The following is a 13,749-nucleotide window of genomic DNA, read 5'->3' on the forward strand; positions in this document are numbered from 1 at the left end:
CATTTATTGTATATACTTGTATACTGTATCCATCCATCCATCCATTTTCTGTACAGCTTATCCTGACAAGGGTTGCGGGCCTGCTGGAGCCTGTCCCAGCTCAAATTATTCTCTAGCAATTTAGACAAAAGTTAAAAGACCAATGACCTCTAGGGGGCATTAAGGATTGGCCACTGACATAGGTTTAGGTCACATCAACATTACATGACAGAAATAATGGTTGCTAACTTACTGTAATTAAACTACTTTATTGCAATTAAATTACTTTAATAAATACTGTTAATGACATGCTTACTCTAACTTTCTCACTGTTCCGGCTCCATGGACGGGTGTTGTCCAGAGTTTGAGTCCGCTTGACTTTCTTTTTTATTTATTTGCTTGAACGCGGCATGCTCCTCGTGTACATTCTTCAGGTCCTCGATCAAATTTGTTGTGTTGAAGCATTTAGATGACGTTCCCCACGCTGTACTTCAGTTGTGCACAGACAACGCAAAATAGTCCCACACTGACGACGTGTATTTTCACCGACAAGATCGAAAAACCTTTATTGGCCGTCAGATAGTTACAGTACTGCGCTACAAGACACGTGACAAGGCTAAAAATAAACTAGTTCTTGGATTCATACGCGACGAAGAAAATGGCGATAAAAACGTCTCGTGCGGATGATGTCATTGATCGGATCTGCGACTTATGACATGAAAGCCGATACCGATAACACCGATCAGATCGGCGTAAAGTCTAGTATTATTGTGTGTAGGTGCTGCTCCATTTCTGCATCAAACTATGATTGCAAAACAACAGAGAAGCAACACAAGCAATGGCGGCTGGCTGGTGTACTCGTAAATGGTAAGACAGAGAAGGTTAAAAGGCTGATCAGAAGATAGCAACTGCAAGTAAAATGTGTCAGGTCAGCCTCTTATCTACGAGAGCACTGTAATCTGTGGACGGTAAATACCGCAGAGTTCAGGCTTTTTCACAGAATAGACACTTTTTCATAAGCTTCGCATTGTGCAAGTATGTTTCTGGTAGCGTCTGTTTGTGTACAAGTGAGCACTTCACCAACAATTATCCTTCTGTACCTCAATGATATGGATATCGCAAGGGTACTCTGAGGTAGTTAACTGGGTCATATGTGCATGTCATTCCGTGTTATGGTCATATGTGGACCTGTTAAAAAAATTAAAAAAAAAGTGTGTAGGTAGGTAGGTAGGTTTAGGTAGGTAGGTATAGGTAGGTAGGTAGGTAGGTAGGTAGATAGATAGATAGATAGATAGGGGGGTGCTTTTGGCCTGGACCATACAAACAAAAGAGAAAGTCTGCTTTAGGGTTGTCAGTGATACTCAGTCAAACGGGAGGATGCGTGTAACCAGTTTTAAACTCACGCTTATAAAATCATGTCTGGCCGCAAATGGCTTGCAGGTCAAGGAGCCGTGTTGCAAAGTGATGTAAAGGCGATCGCTTACACACACCTCCAGAAAAGGTGTCATATTATCAGGATCCACTCCGACAACATCACAGTATCGTAGTTAGCTCAATTTGTACTTACTAGTAGAGCACTTCGTTGGCTTCGTGCCTCTCGTAGCGCACCGTCTCGCACATGATCCTGCAGGGGCAAAAGATGATATCAAAATGACTTATTCAGGGTTTCTCCTGCATATGGGGTGGCTGCCGCCACTTAACGTCACGCCGCCTCTGGCTCTATGACTATGACATCATTTAACTCTTACTAATTGACCAGCATTGTACTAGATATCAAAAAGCAGTTGGCAGTCACTCCGAAAAGACTCGAAGAGCCGCTTATGAAAAAAAAATCCTTTCGTATAGCAAACTTGTTGGATGAAAACTGACGTTAAAATGACTGTTAGTTAGTTGAAAATCACCGTAATATCACTTTCTCTTAATCTTTCCAGACGAAGGGCGACATTGACATTTCCAACATTCCCCCTTATTGTCAATATTCCCATTTTCCAAGACAATATTCCTTTTTTTAATCCTTCCACATTTCTCAACCGATTCAAAGCATTCCAACTTTAAAATGTTCAGCCCATTCACGACGTTTGCTTTCCATTCTCAGGTTACTAGTTGCTATATTCTAGCATAACAACTACAATCCTCATTAGAATTATAGTACATCAATACAGGGTAAACTGTAAAATCCTTATCAAACGCACTTTATTGAGCAATTCTTCTTAAATTAGTACTAGAGCTGGACAGTATAGCCTTAAAATAACCCCCCCCCAAAAAAAAAAAAATCTGATTTCTACAGAATTGCATTCTCTCGTTATGAACATTTAATTAAAAATTGTCACATATTAATGTAGATTCATTACAACTATTGTTCCGCGGAGTGATGAATTCCCCCTGTTTGTAATCGAAAGGCTTTCCCCCTGCCGGCCACGTAGCCCAAGAATGTCACATCAGCCCCCCCGCCCGTGTAGCCTCGGGAAAGGACTCTGTAACATCACAAACTGTACTATAAAATACAGTAGCTCATCAAAACACGGCTGACGGGCGCACGCAAACAAAAGTAAAAAAAAAAAAAAGATCTTTAACATAATGTGATGTGATGTAGTGTGATGTCTGATGGGAAAGTGACTGCTGGGAAAGGGTCAGTCACTACGTGGAATGTTCTAGCTCACGGGTCATGTACTATACATTGTTCCTTCAACGGGATAATCCACACGTATGCACACACACGAGGCATGCTGGGAGCGCACTGGCTGCCGGGAAAGTCACGTTTATTTCCCACACTGACATTTTGCTGCAGTGTGTAAATTGGTTATTTAAGAAAACACTGGGAAAAGTCACACAAAGACATGCTAGCTCCTTTTACGCCATTCTAAAAACGACGGCATTTTCATGCATTTGCCGACCGAGTAGTATCAGAGTCATAATAGAGGCGGGATGGAGCCTGTGTGTAACAGAATACTGGAAAAGGCGGGACAGACGTGTAAATTATGTCGCACAATTTCCCGGGGATGCACCGACACCACTATCGATAAAGACTGTGTCTCTACAGTACCCATGCTCTAAAAAAAAATACACCGATATTAGACACTAATAGCACTTCACCAGCCGGATATATACCTGGACCTTCCAGGAAGGAGCTATTTCAGCTGTGTGGAAATAGTTTAAAGGGCCCGTGCCAGCAAATATATTTTTTCCCCACACTGTTTTATGCATAACACAGGTCAAAATCGATCTGCGACCGTCACGCTTTACTCACTGTATTTTGTAGGTAACACTAGGGATGCGAACAGTAGTCAGTACAGCCGAGAAGTGTTTGGTACGCTTCGCATTATTCAAGTATCTGTACTCCGTATTGGCGAGTACTCAAATTCTACTAGTACTACTACTTGTACTCTGTCTCAAAAACAGTGCGATGCTCACCGCAGCTGGTGCTCCCGCAGGTTGGACAAGGCCTCCATGCCGTGGAGGTAGGAGTAGACGATCTCCAGGTCCTAAGAAAAACACAGAAAAGGCCATGTTATGAAGAGTTCACGTTACAGGTAATTATGTTAAAATATCACTTCAAACTGAAGATAAAGGTTTTAAGATAAGCCTCCAACGGGTTCATTTGCTTTGAACGGTTTACTATGGGATAGTTAAGCATGACTAAGCACTTCTCCAGCACCCCCACGTGGACAAAAGCGCATTCACTGAGCCACTGAGCCAACAACCGCCGACTCATAGGAACATTTACAAGTGAACATACTGTATGGTGAACACTATATGATAGTGGAGGAATGGAAAGTGCATATAAAGTCCCCATTCAATGTCTTTATAAAGTGAACCAGTGAGTGCTGGTGAGGGGGGGGAATCCAAGTGGGAGGTAAAACACTCCAGTGTTGATGCACACTGGAGTAGTGTCAAATATTTTTAGAATCGAGTATTCCACCAACTATCGCAACGATTCGCCCGTTCGCCACTCTGTGTTGAGTGACTCTGCTTGCGCTGTGGCCATCGGCAGCTCGTGCATGAATGTTTTTATCACGTGTTTGTTTTATAACCGATTGAACTAAAGCGATTGAATTTCATTCGATTCATCGGTGCAGCCCGACAATCCCCACCTAAAGTCTTGGGCAAAAAAAGCATTGCTCCCCCTGTGCTCCTGCAGATCGCTGGAGAGTTCTGACTTGGCCAGCAATGAGTCCAGATCTAAATCCCATAGAACACCTGTGGCGAGATCTCAAAACTGCAGTTGGGAAGAGGCGCCCTTCATATCAGAGAGACCTGGAGCAGTTGACAAAAGAATTGTGGGCCAAAATTCCAGCAGAGAGGTGTAAGAAACTCGTTGCTGGTTACAGGAAGCAATTGATTTCAGATATTTTTTACAAAGGGTGTGCTAAAAAATATTTAGTTTCAGGGAGCAAATAATTTTGCCCAGTCCATTTTTGGAGTTCTGTGTGGAATAATCAGATTGGGCCTTTTTTTCCTCGTTTTTTTTTATGTTGTTCCAATGCAAACAAACGAAATAAACATATGACTACGGATAAATTAACAAATTCTTAATCAAGTCCGCACAGTGTGAGAAATTCCTTCATTCAGAATGGCTCGCTTACATCACGCGCTCCCAGCATTCCCACTAAACTACTAAAGTGAACCTTTTGGCCACCCACAGTGCAGCTCAGCAGGCGCAGGAGCCAAGTTTAGTCAGCTACTACCATCTGCTGGCACACAGTGAAACTTCTGCCTTGAGGTTGACAGCAAGGAATAAATAAGACTTTGGGTTTAAAATATACATTTTTACTTACATTCTGTTGCAAGTGCATATGGAGAACGCTGCACCAATAAAACAAGCATAATAAGCCAATTACTCCTCCCTGCTGTAGCTTTGGGCCAATTAAATTGTGACATATTATCACATAATACTGACATCCCTGCATGAATAGTCTCTTTTTAATGACCATGGGGCATATTAATACAGGAATAAAGTCATTTTTTGTGTGAAAACAAAAGATGTATTTTCCCGAGAATTTAGTCCTATTTTTTTTTTCTCGAATAAAGCCGTTTTTGAAATTCCCTTTTTAAAATAGGACTTTTATATTCCGACTTCATTCTTGTAAGATTACAATTTTTTTTTTTTACCCAGATAAAGACTGACTTTTTTCTTGAAAAGACTACAACATCCAGTTGTATTTTTAAAAAAAAAATGCATGCACTTAACATTACAACTATTTCCTCCTTCCTACGGTCACTTTACGTTTTTCTTGAACATACTCAACTTTTTTATTCCAGTGGCATTTAGAGGTACACAGTTATGTTTTGATTGGTGCTGAACCCAAAATAATTTACTAATCCCCAATCCAAGTGAGACCACTAGATGGCAGCCTCTCCCTTTTACATGACAATGAATGAGCCTCCACCACCACTCAAAACAAGCAAAGGGAGCAGAATTTTGTCAAACCATCAATTATGGCTAAGCTCTCCAATAGTTTTGAGATTGGTTGTATGGAAAGAACGTAAAGGAGAACATCTTCAACTGCCAACACAGTTTTGTACTATTATTATTTTTGAAAATCTTGGCTGTCAGAGGGACACAATGGCCGCAGAAACACTTGTAAATATTTGCTGTGGTGAGGACGCATGAATGCAGCCAGAATATGGGCACGTGGAGGAAAACTTCCTTCAAACTACTGCTAAGATAATCTAAAATATGAAACATGCTATTTCTTGTTGAAACGGCGCAGATAGTTGTCAAAATATGCATTCTTTGTTCAAAAAAACGATGGTCAACACCTGCTGAGAGTCCTATCAAGCTAGCAGGAACAGGAGCTAGCGTGAGAGGCTAACATAGCAGTCTACAACTTCACTCAATGCTCCTTCCTGGCTCCTTTTTGACAAATGCAAAATACCAGTTAAGGAAATCTAAATGAATGCACAACATGAGTCACAGGAGAACCAAATTCAAGTGTTTTGTTACACCTTTTACATACACATTTTTAACGTGTTCTCCACTCATCTACAAATAACTTGGACCATCAATGTACCTTTAGTCAGTCTGCGAGTGGAGGGCATGGGCGTCAGTTGTGGCTGTAGGATTATGAATGTTTTTCTATTCTGTGCTTATTTTGCTACCCTTGATTCAATACAGCCATTAAAAGCACACCGGCTTGTGTAAGCGTCTATCCTTAACCATTTGTGAGGGGCATTAAAGTACGTTCTGTGAATGACTATTCACGTTCCTACGAGGGTTGATGAATTAGATATTTTTCAAAATGAACACTGGAAAGAAAAACTTACTCGGGGAAAATAAGGCAAGTTACGTAAAAGATCAATACCGAAAAGGCTGATTTCCTCTATTGTGTACGTCAAATGAGGAGCCGACCTGTCCTTCACTATAGGTGAAAACTGCTGGTCTTATCTGGGGCCACCACATGAGTCTGCTGGCATAGATTACACAAGGCTTCCCATTCACCGCGGCCCCGACTGGTCAATCCACATATTCATTAAGGCTGAGCACTGATAGCAAGCAGCTCCCCATGCATCTTTTAGCCAGCAGAGACAAGAATCAAAGAAAGCCTTTCAACAAGAATGGAGCCATTGGTCCTGGGGGTTACAATTTGTAATGTATACTTAGAAACGTGTCTGATGCTTTGACTGATTACTACAGCAAGTGGTATCTAGTTACAATTTAAATGGCGTAGGCACTACTTCGAAATCAAACCATGTTTTGTATAAATTGTTGAGTTACAATCAATACTCACTGTTCGGCTTTACACGATCAGGATTTTTGGGGCCGATCACGGAGTTTGAAAAAAAAAAAAACATAACCGATCCGATCACAAGATGGAGCAATATATCTATTTAAATGCCTTGTTAATTTACTGTATATACCCGTGTACTGTACACTGAGTATCTTAAAGTATTCATTCTCTAGTCTAGTGATTCCCAACCAGTGTGCCGTGGCACATTAGTCGACAATGAGCAATCTTCAGGGGTGCCGTGTGAAATTATCAAATTTTACTAAAGTGCTCAAAAAAATTTTCATTTACAAGAAATAATGTATCTATGTTCCTTTATTTATTTATGCCAGTGAGGCATAGTAACAGACAGAACAAATGAATGGTCTTTTATTAGATGGCAGGAAGTAAATACAGTAATTAATGTATCCACTTTTTGTGACATTTTTGCTTGTTGGTGTGCCAAGAGATTTTCCAATTGTAAAATATTTTCCTTGGCTCCATAAAGGCTGGAAATCACTGCTCTAGTCACATCATGTATTCTAATCAGTCAGCTCAATGGGTGCTAACTTAACTGTAGTTGAATGACTTTATTGTAATTAAATTACTTCACACACACTGAAACTTTAGAGCACGATTCGACATCACGCCGGGATGTTTATGCACAACCATTAGTGTTAGCACTAGCTTGCTAGGCTACATAATGTTTTGTTGCCTGTTTGCATGCCGTATCGTATTAAAACTACGTGAACATGCCTCAAGCAAGCCTTAAATGAACACGCTATCTCCCGAGCACCGGTGACCACCAGCACACGTTTTTCCCCATTTTGTTCTTATAATACATGCAGCGCGATGTCGTCACCATGGTAACGAGTGTATCCGGTCGCGTTTATGAGTTGACAAGATAAAGCCAAGTGATCGGTAAAGACGGCATGCGGTGGTATTGCAATACAAGATTTTATTGCTGACATCGTGCAATCGTGAAAGACCAAATTCATTTTGTAGTCTGATCCACGCATTAGGTTGTCTGTCTCAGACGTGTTGTCTGTCCCACACCACCGACATGTTTATTATTTTTAAATAACTTTATTGGTTGTCAGATATTTACAGTGCTAGGTCAAAAGACACGCGACAAGGCTAAAAATAAACTAGCTTTTGAATTCAAATATGCTGTCCACGAGGGCGACGCGGAGTAAATTTCTTTTGCGGAGCCAATCAATGACATCATTGATCGGATCGGGAATTATGACCTTAAAGCCGATCAGCACAAAATGCTAATTATCGACCGATACTTATCAGGCCGATCAGATCAGTGTAAAGTCTACTTACTGTTAATTATTAAAAAGTTGTTGACAATTATGTACTAAAATGGAATGTGGCTGACAACTATGTACAGTATTTCAATGTCATTTTTGGGGGCCTGTGCCCTCCACAATGGGAAGCGTATGCACCATGTTTTATCTGGAAAATAGGGTTGCATGTAGGGGTGTCCCGATCCTATAGTATCTGTGCCTTTGAATGTGTGTGGCTTTCAAAGGCAGGACCTGGCCTGGTGAGTGACACGTGCATCAGCGAATGAGGGTACAATTGTGATGAAAAATTCATCTATTCTGGGCTCCCCGCAAATTTTTGTGCTCTTTCTGTAATGCCCTAAGATGGTAAACGATGGCGTTAAAGCCCTGGCTTATAGGAAAGTTGCAATTGCCCTTAGGAAGTATGAACTTTATATGTTGGAGAGGAGCTACGTGTAGCCCGAGTTGTTAGCAGAAGTTATGAACAGTCTTTCCTGCACGTGTACGTTTTTGCTTTTCTGGGTTGCTGTACTTACTGTAATGCTTTTTTGCAGGTCAGTGAAATGGGGATTGAATGTGAAACTTTGATGTGTACCATTAGTTTCTGTGTCAAGGGTGGTTTGCAGTTAACATACAAACGCGCTGTACTTGGCGGCGGTAATTATCTCACCGAGAGTAACATCCAAAGAGTGAGGTAAATGAGAAAACCTCTAATGGAAAGTCTGAAGAGATGGGAATAGGAATAGCACCAACAGTGAGGCAAACTTGTAAATTGAGGATTCATGATGGGTGAAAATGTGTATATTGTGACAGTGAGGCCAACAGTTTTGTAAAGCGGAATAGCTTCAGCCTGCCCTTCGTGAATCACCGTCGCTCGCTGCCGAGTTTAAAAACAAAAAGCTACCCTAGGGGAATGCGTCCGATCAAGTTTGAAGAAAGAAAAAAAAAACGTCTTCGTCTTAAGGCGCTTACGACGTTTAACCCTGCCGCTCGAAAAGCGTTAAAAGGACGCTGATTGCGCCACTTTGCGCCTCCTCGGAGGATTTGTTCTGTTTTAGAGAAACAAAATAGCTGGGAAAAGCACAAATGAATCCCTCAAGCAAGGATGGCCTATTTTGTGTGACAATTGCTCACTTGTCAACCAGAGAGGTGGGGGATTCACGGCTTTTCACATCGTATCCTAACTCGCTGAACTTTTACAACGATGTGCTATACAAAAATCAATTGACAATCAAGGTCAACTTTAACCAGAACAATTAGCGTAATTGTGAGGTGTATCCTGAATCGTTTGTTTTTCTTTTTTCCTATGCCTGTGTGTCAAAATATGTCTATACTCGGAAACAGGTGCGTAAAAAAGGTTAGGGACTGCTGTACTGTGATTTTTTTTTTTTTTTAATATCAGACAACAGTACGATATCAGCACAAAAAAACAGTATTGAATTAAATTGGACTGGACCGAAAATGTCCGAAAGAAGCACTCAGATACAAGCGGTCCATTTCAGACTGCGCTTTCGGGATCTTATCGGTGGTGAAAAAGTTGTATGGGGACAAAATATTTGTAATTGTTCAACCCCTAGTATCCATGCATATTAACTATCAACCTGACAAATAGCTGCCAATGACAAAATGTGACCGGTGCTTGGTGGAGGTAATGGAAAAAAAACTCAAACTCATATACTCGCATGAGGGGGGGGGAAAGGGGAAATTCCTTTGAAGTGTTGGTTGACCTCTTCCAGGGTTGCTTTGAAAGCCTCCCCTGTGAAGAGTTGCTGTGGTATTCCTGGCAGGATCCTGTTGCGAGGAACAGCGGAGAGAAGCCCTTTTGGGTGTTGAGGCTCACATTCCTCACATGACAGTGGGCCAGATAACGTCTTAAAGTGTCCGGGAGGGGGCGGGGGGGACCCACGCAACCACTCGCGGGACCACCTCAACGACTCGTAAAAAGACATGTCAGCAAGTTGTGTCACGGAAATGCAAAGTCCTGCCCCGCTGCTGCGATTGGTCGATTCAAACCGAAGTCAGCGTATTTGGATGCAAATCATTTTTACTATTTTAGGGGGGGGGGGGAACTCAAACTCACATGACCTTTGAAAATACACATTTTCAATTTTGGACTTCATCGGTGATTCCAAACTATTGTGCCACATTAGTTTGAAATCATTAGGTGTGTTGTGGGAAATTATCCAATATCACTTAATTGGTCTGGAAATGATTCTTAATTTATTACTTTCAAATATAGTCTGTGTTCATTTATCTATTAATATCTATTCACTACCTTTTGTAGTTCGTACGACAGAATGATACTTTAGTATTCGACTAATTAGTTCCATTTCACAGCAAGTCAATTTGTGAGTAAATTGAGACAAAATTAATAATGTTGCAGTATCTACATTAATTCCCCTCACATTTGCGATTTGCTGCTTGCAGATTTATCTATTTTCTGGGCACCTGTCATCCCGTTATTCGTTGTTTTTGTGCTTGAAGCCTTGTCTAAAAAGTAATGCTAAAAAGTAACGCTTGGCCGCCATCTAGTGGCATCTGTAGGCATTCAGAAACCTTTTGAGACAGTGTGAATTACTTGCAGATTTTCGCTATTTGTGCCAGGGCTCGTTCTCTATCCCTCGTGGGGGGGGCACACTAATTTTGCAACATTTTTGTTTGGTGATGTGTCGTGAGACTTTTCCAACATTTTTTTTTCACCTATCCTATTCAGTCTCATGATAATGCAGAATGGCGGATCTGTATGCATTTTCTGCTGGAACAGTTTTTCTCTGTAACACGGGAGTTTGAAATACAGTTGTTGTTTTTTTTTAAATAATGTGATGTGTTTTTGAAAATGCAGCCAGACAGAAAATGGAATACTGGACAAACTGAGGAATAGAAATGACAAAGGGAATAGTGGGAAAACCCACAGCAAAACAATAGTTGATCAATCTAGATAGATGACTACAAGTAATGATACAAAGGAGTCATTGAAGTTTAAGAGAATAAAGATGTAACGTAACAACCATAGCATCTTGCTATTTCAAGAAAAAAGTAGAAACATTACAATTTAATTCTCATAACATTTCAAAAATAAAGTCAACGCTGCAAGGTTACGCGAATGAAGATGACCTACCGGTAGAGAATGACGGGATTAAGCTAATGCATCTCGCTGCAAGACAAAAGGCGCACGTTTCTTAAATGCGTTGTTCTTCTCTTCTGGCACAAAATGAAACGTCTCGTCGATACCAATGTGATTAGCAGCTTTTAACGGCCTCCGCTAAAGCCATCCTAACGAGGTAAGGGACTGGTGGGCTGCCAGACAGCCAGTGTTGAGGGTCTGAAGGTCATCCACTAATGACAATATATGGTAGTAAATTGTCAGCTCAGCGCGCAGACTGCAGCGATGGCACTTTATTCCAAATGTCATACACCTCCAGTCACCAACCGTGTGCACGAGTATCTTTGTTTGTGCATTCCCCTGTTAGCAGTTGCCCTTGAGTCTCTATTGACAAGATGGTGTCGGGTATTTTTATCCATTAGAGCAGGTGGAGGCGAGACGGGCGGTGGCAAGGTCACGACGTGACAATATCTGCGCAGCGAGGTTTTTGGAGCCCGTTGCGCTATCGAAGGATAAAGGGTTTATCTACGTAAGCGTATGCGTGTTGTCAACAGCAGTAAATTCTCTTCAACAGCCATTATTTTGGACTTTTTGTTGATAGATCAACTTACAAAGGGATATTAAGGCCAGCAAAAATGACAATACGAGAAAAAAAGTCATAGTCTCACGAGAGAATAAAGTCACATTATGAGAAGAAAGTTAAATATAAATATAGACGAAACATGACAGGAAAAACTCAATGATACAATAATACAGTTGTAACATTGCCAGTAAACCACTGTGTTCCAAGAATAAAGTGGAAAATTGTGCAAAAAAACGACATGATAAAAGAATAAAGTGAGAATAATACGAGAATTAAGTTCTAACATTATGAGAGAACAAACAAGATATGAGAATAAAGTCTTAATGTCACGAGAATTAAATATTGTGAGAACTACATGTTGTTATGCAAATATCGAAGCTGCAACATTGCAAGACAACCGTCATGTTAGAAGTAAAAAGCCGTAGCCTTGTAAGACAAATGTCGTGTTAAGAGAATCAAGTCGTAAGATTATGAGAATAAAGACGTAACATTAACTTCATGATATGAGAATAACATGACATAGACATGTTACTAGACTACAAGACTAAGGATGCAACACTACAAAAAATTATCATATGAGAATAAAGTCTTAATATTAAGAAATCATCTTACGGAAATAAAGTAAAACTGTGAGAAACCAAAGTTAACACAACAAGTGAATATAAAAACGTTTGGCCATTTCAACTTTAACTGGTCATCTTTAAACCTGGATGAAACAAATATTTGGGATATTATATTTTATATATACATTGGAATGACACATGGCGATATCAATATTTTTCCCACCCCGTTTTGACTCATATTGGTCAACCTCATGCTGAACGAATGCGGTCAGAGTGTTGAGTCCACACTGAGTTTGCTTTGAGTGTTTTGCTTCCATTGTGGTGCTGCGTGGTTTTTATTAGAAACTCTTCTCCAGCCTCTGGCCTCCATCCCAGTTGAGTAAATTGGTCAGAACAAGGGGTGATTCTGGGGATTTCGATCGAGATGTCCCCCCCCCCCCCCCCCCCCCAACCCTCTTTATTCCTGCTTATTTTTGCATTGAATTGATCTTCATAGATCACTGTGTAACTTTTCCTGACAATGGTGCTTCACCTCTTTGAGGCTTTTGTTTGAGCCAGACGGAGCGAGTCTCATCAGCCCGGACGGTTGGCTTTGTTCCCGAGTGGACGACGAGATTCAGTTGATGACCGGGGGGGGGCTGAGAGACCCTTTTTTTGTGTCGAATACTGAAGCCACAACTAGCCTATGTTTTGAGGAATATATTTATGTTCATACATTGTTGTCCTTTAGTACGATCAAAATAGTTTCAATTAGGGTACATTTTTTTCATGGAAAACAAAACACAGTATTTGCAAAACCACAAATGAATGTTGTGAAAAGGAAATGTGCCATTTCGGTATTATTCGACTGATCAGCTACGCAAATTAAAAAATGTTGAGGTCTGAACCTCGGCACTGAGAAATTCCTTGCCGCCCTCAGAATTTTGATTGACGATCCCTGGTCTCGACTGTACTTCTGATTAATTTAATGTTTTGCTTCATTTAAACTAAGGACTTTTCTAAGCGATCCAAAACTTTAAAAGGGTAGTTAGTGTATGTTTCATTTTTCAACCAATTACGTACCCAAACAAAGAGCTCAATGCATACCCTCCAGCCTTAAGTCTGTGCTTGATGAAGGCAAAAAAAAACGATATATTTTTGAATGTTCCATAAATAAATGAGATGCCAATGACTTCCTACAATTTTTCCTTGGTTGCATTGAATACACTGAAATGTCTTCAATGGCATTTTTCCTCGTGTTCCTTCCAGCATGCTCTGATTATACGCTTTTAGCTGTATCTGTGTTCAGCACATGCGGTCTGTGCAGAAACCAGCATTGGGGTCGGGGGTCCGGCGGTCTCTGCTGAATGAGGCTGTGGTCAGAGTGGTGGGTTTATGGCGCGACACTTTTATGGCGTCTACAGCAGCGCTAGACCCTTTTACGCTGCCCGTAGAAGTCGACATGCAAATGATCAGAATGGCACACATCTGCCTCAATTTGAGCCAGGAAAGTCAGTATGCCAGTGCGTCGACATGGAATAAAAGG

General features: G+C 40.9%; 1 protein-coding gene across 11 annotated transcripts in view; it reads right to left on the reverse strand.

Moving 5' to 3' along the window:
- The window catches only part of rapgef2b (Rap guanine nucleotide exchange factor 2b), a 102,821-nt gene that overhangs the window by 70,941 nt on the left and 18,131 nt on the right, over positions 1-13,749 (reverse strand). For all 11 annotated transcript variants that reach the window (XM_061786829.1, XM_061786827.1, XM_061786833.1 and 8 more), the window contains exons 2-3: positions 3,391-3,461; positions 1,547-1,603 (exon numbers count right to left, since the gene is read on the reverse strand). In XM_061786829.1, coding sequence (XP_061642813.1) covers positions 1,547-1,603; positions 3,391-3,461 — 128 coding nt within the window. The remainder of the gene's footprint in view (positions 1-1,546; positions 1,604-3,390; positions 3,462-13,749) is intronic.

The sequence above is a fragment of the Phyllopteryx taeniolatus genome, chromosome 10 (genome assembly GCF_024500385.1).
Source record: "Phyllopteryx taeniolatus isolate TA_2022b chromosome 10, UOR_Ptae_1.2, whole genome shotgun sequence".
NCBI classification, from domain to species: Eukaryota; Metazoa; Chordata; class Actinopteri; order Syngnathiformes; family Syngnathidae; genus Phyllopteryx; species Phyllopteryx taeniolatus.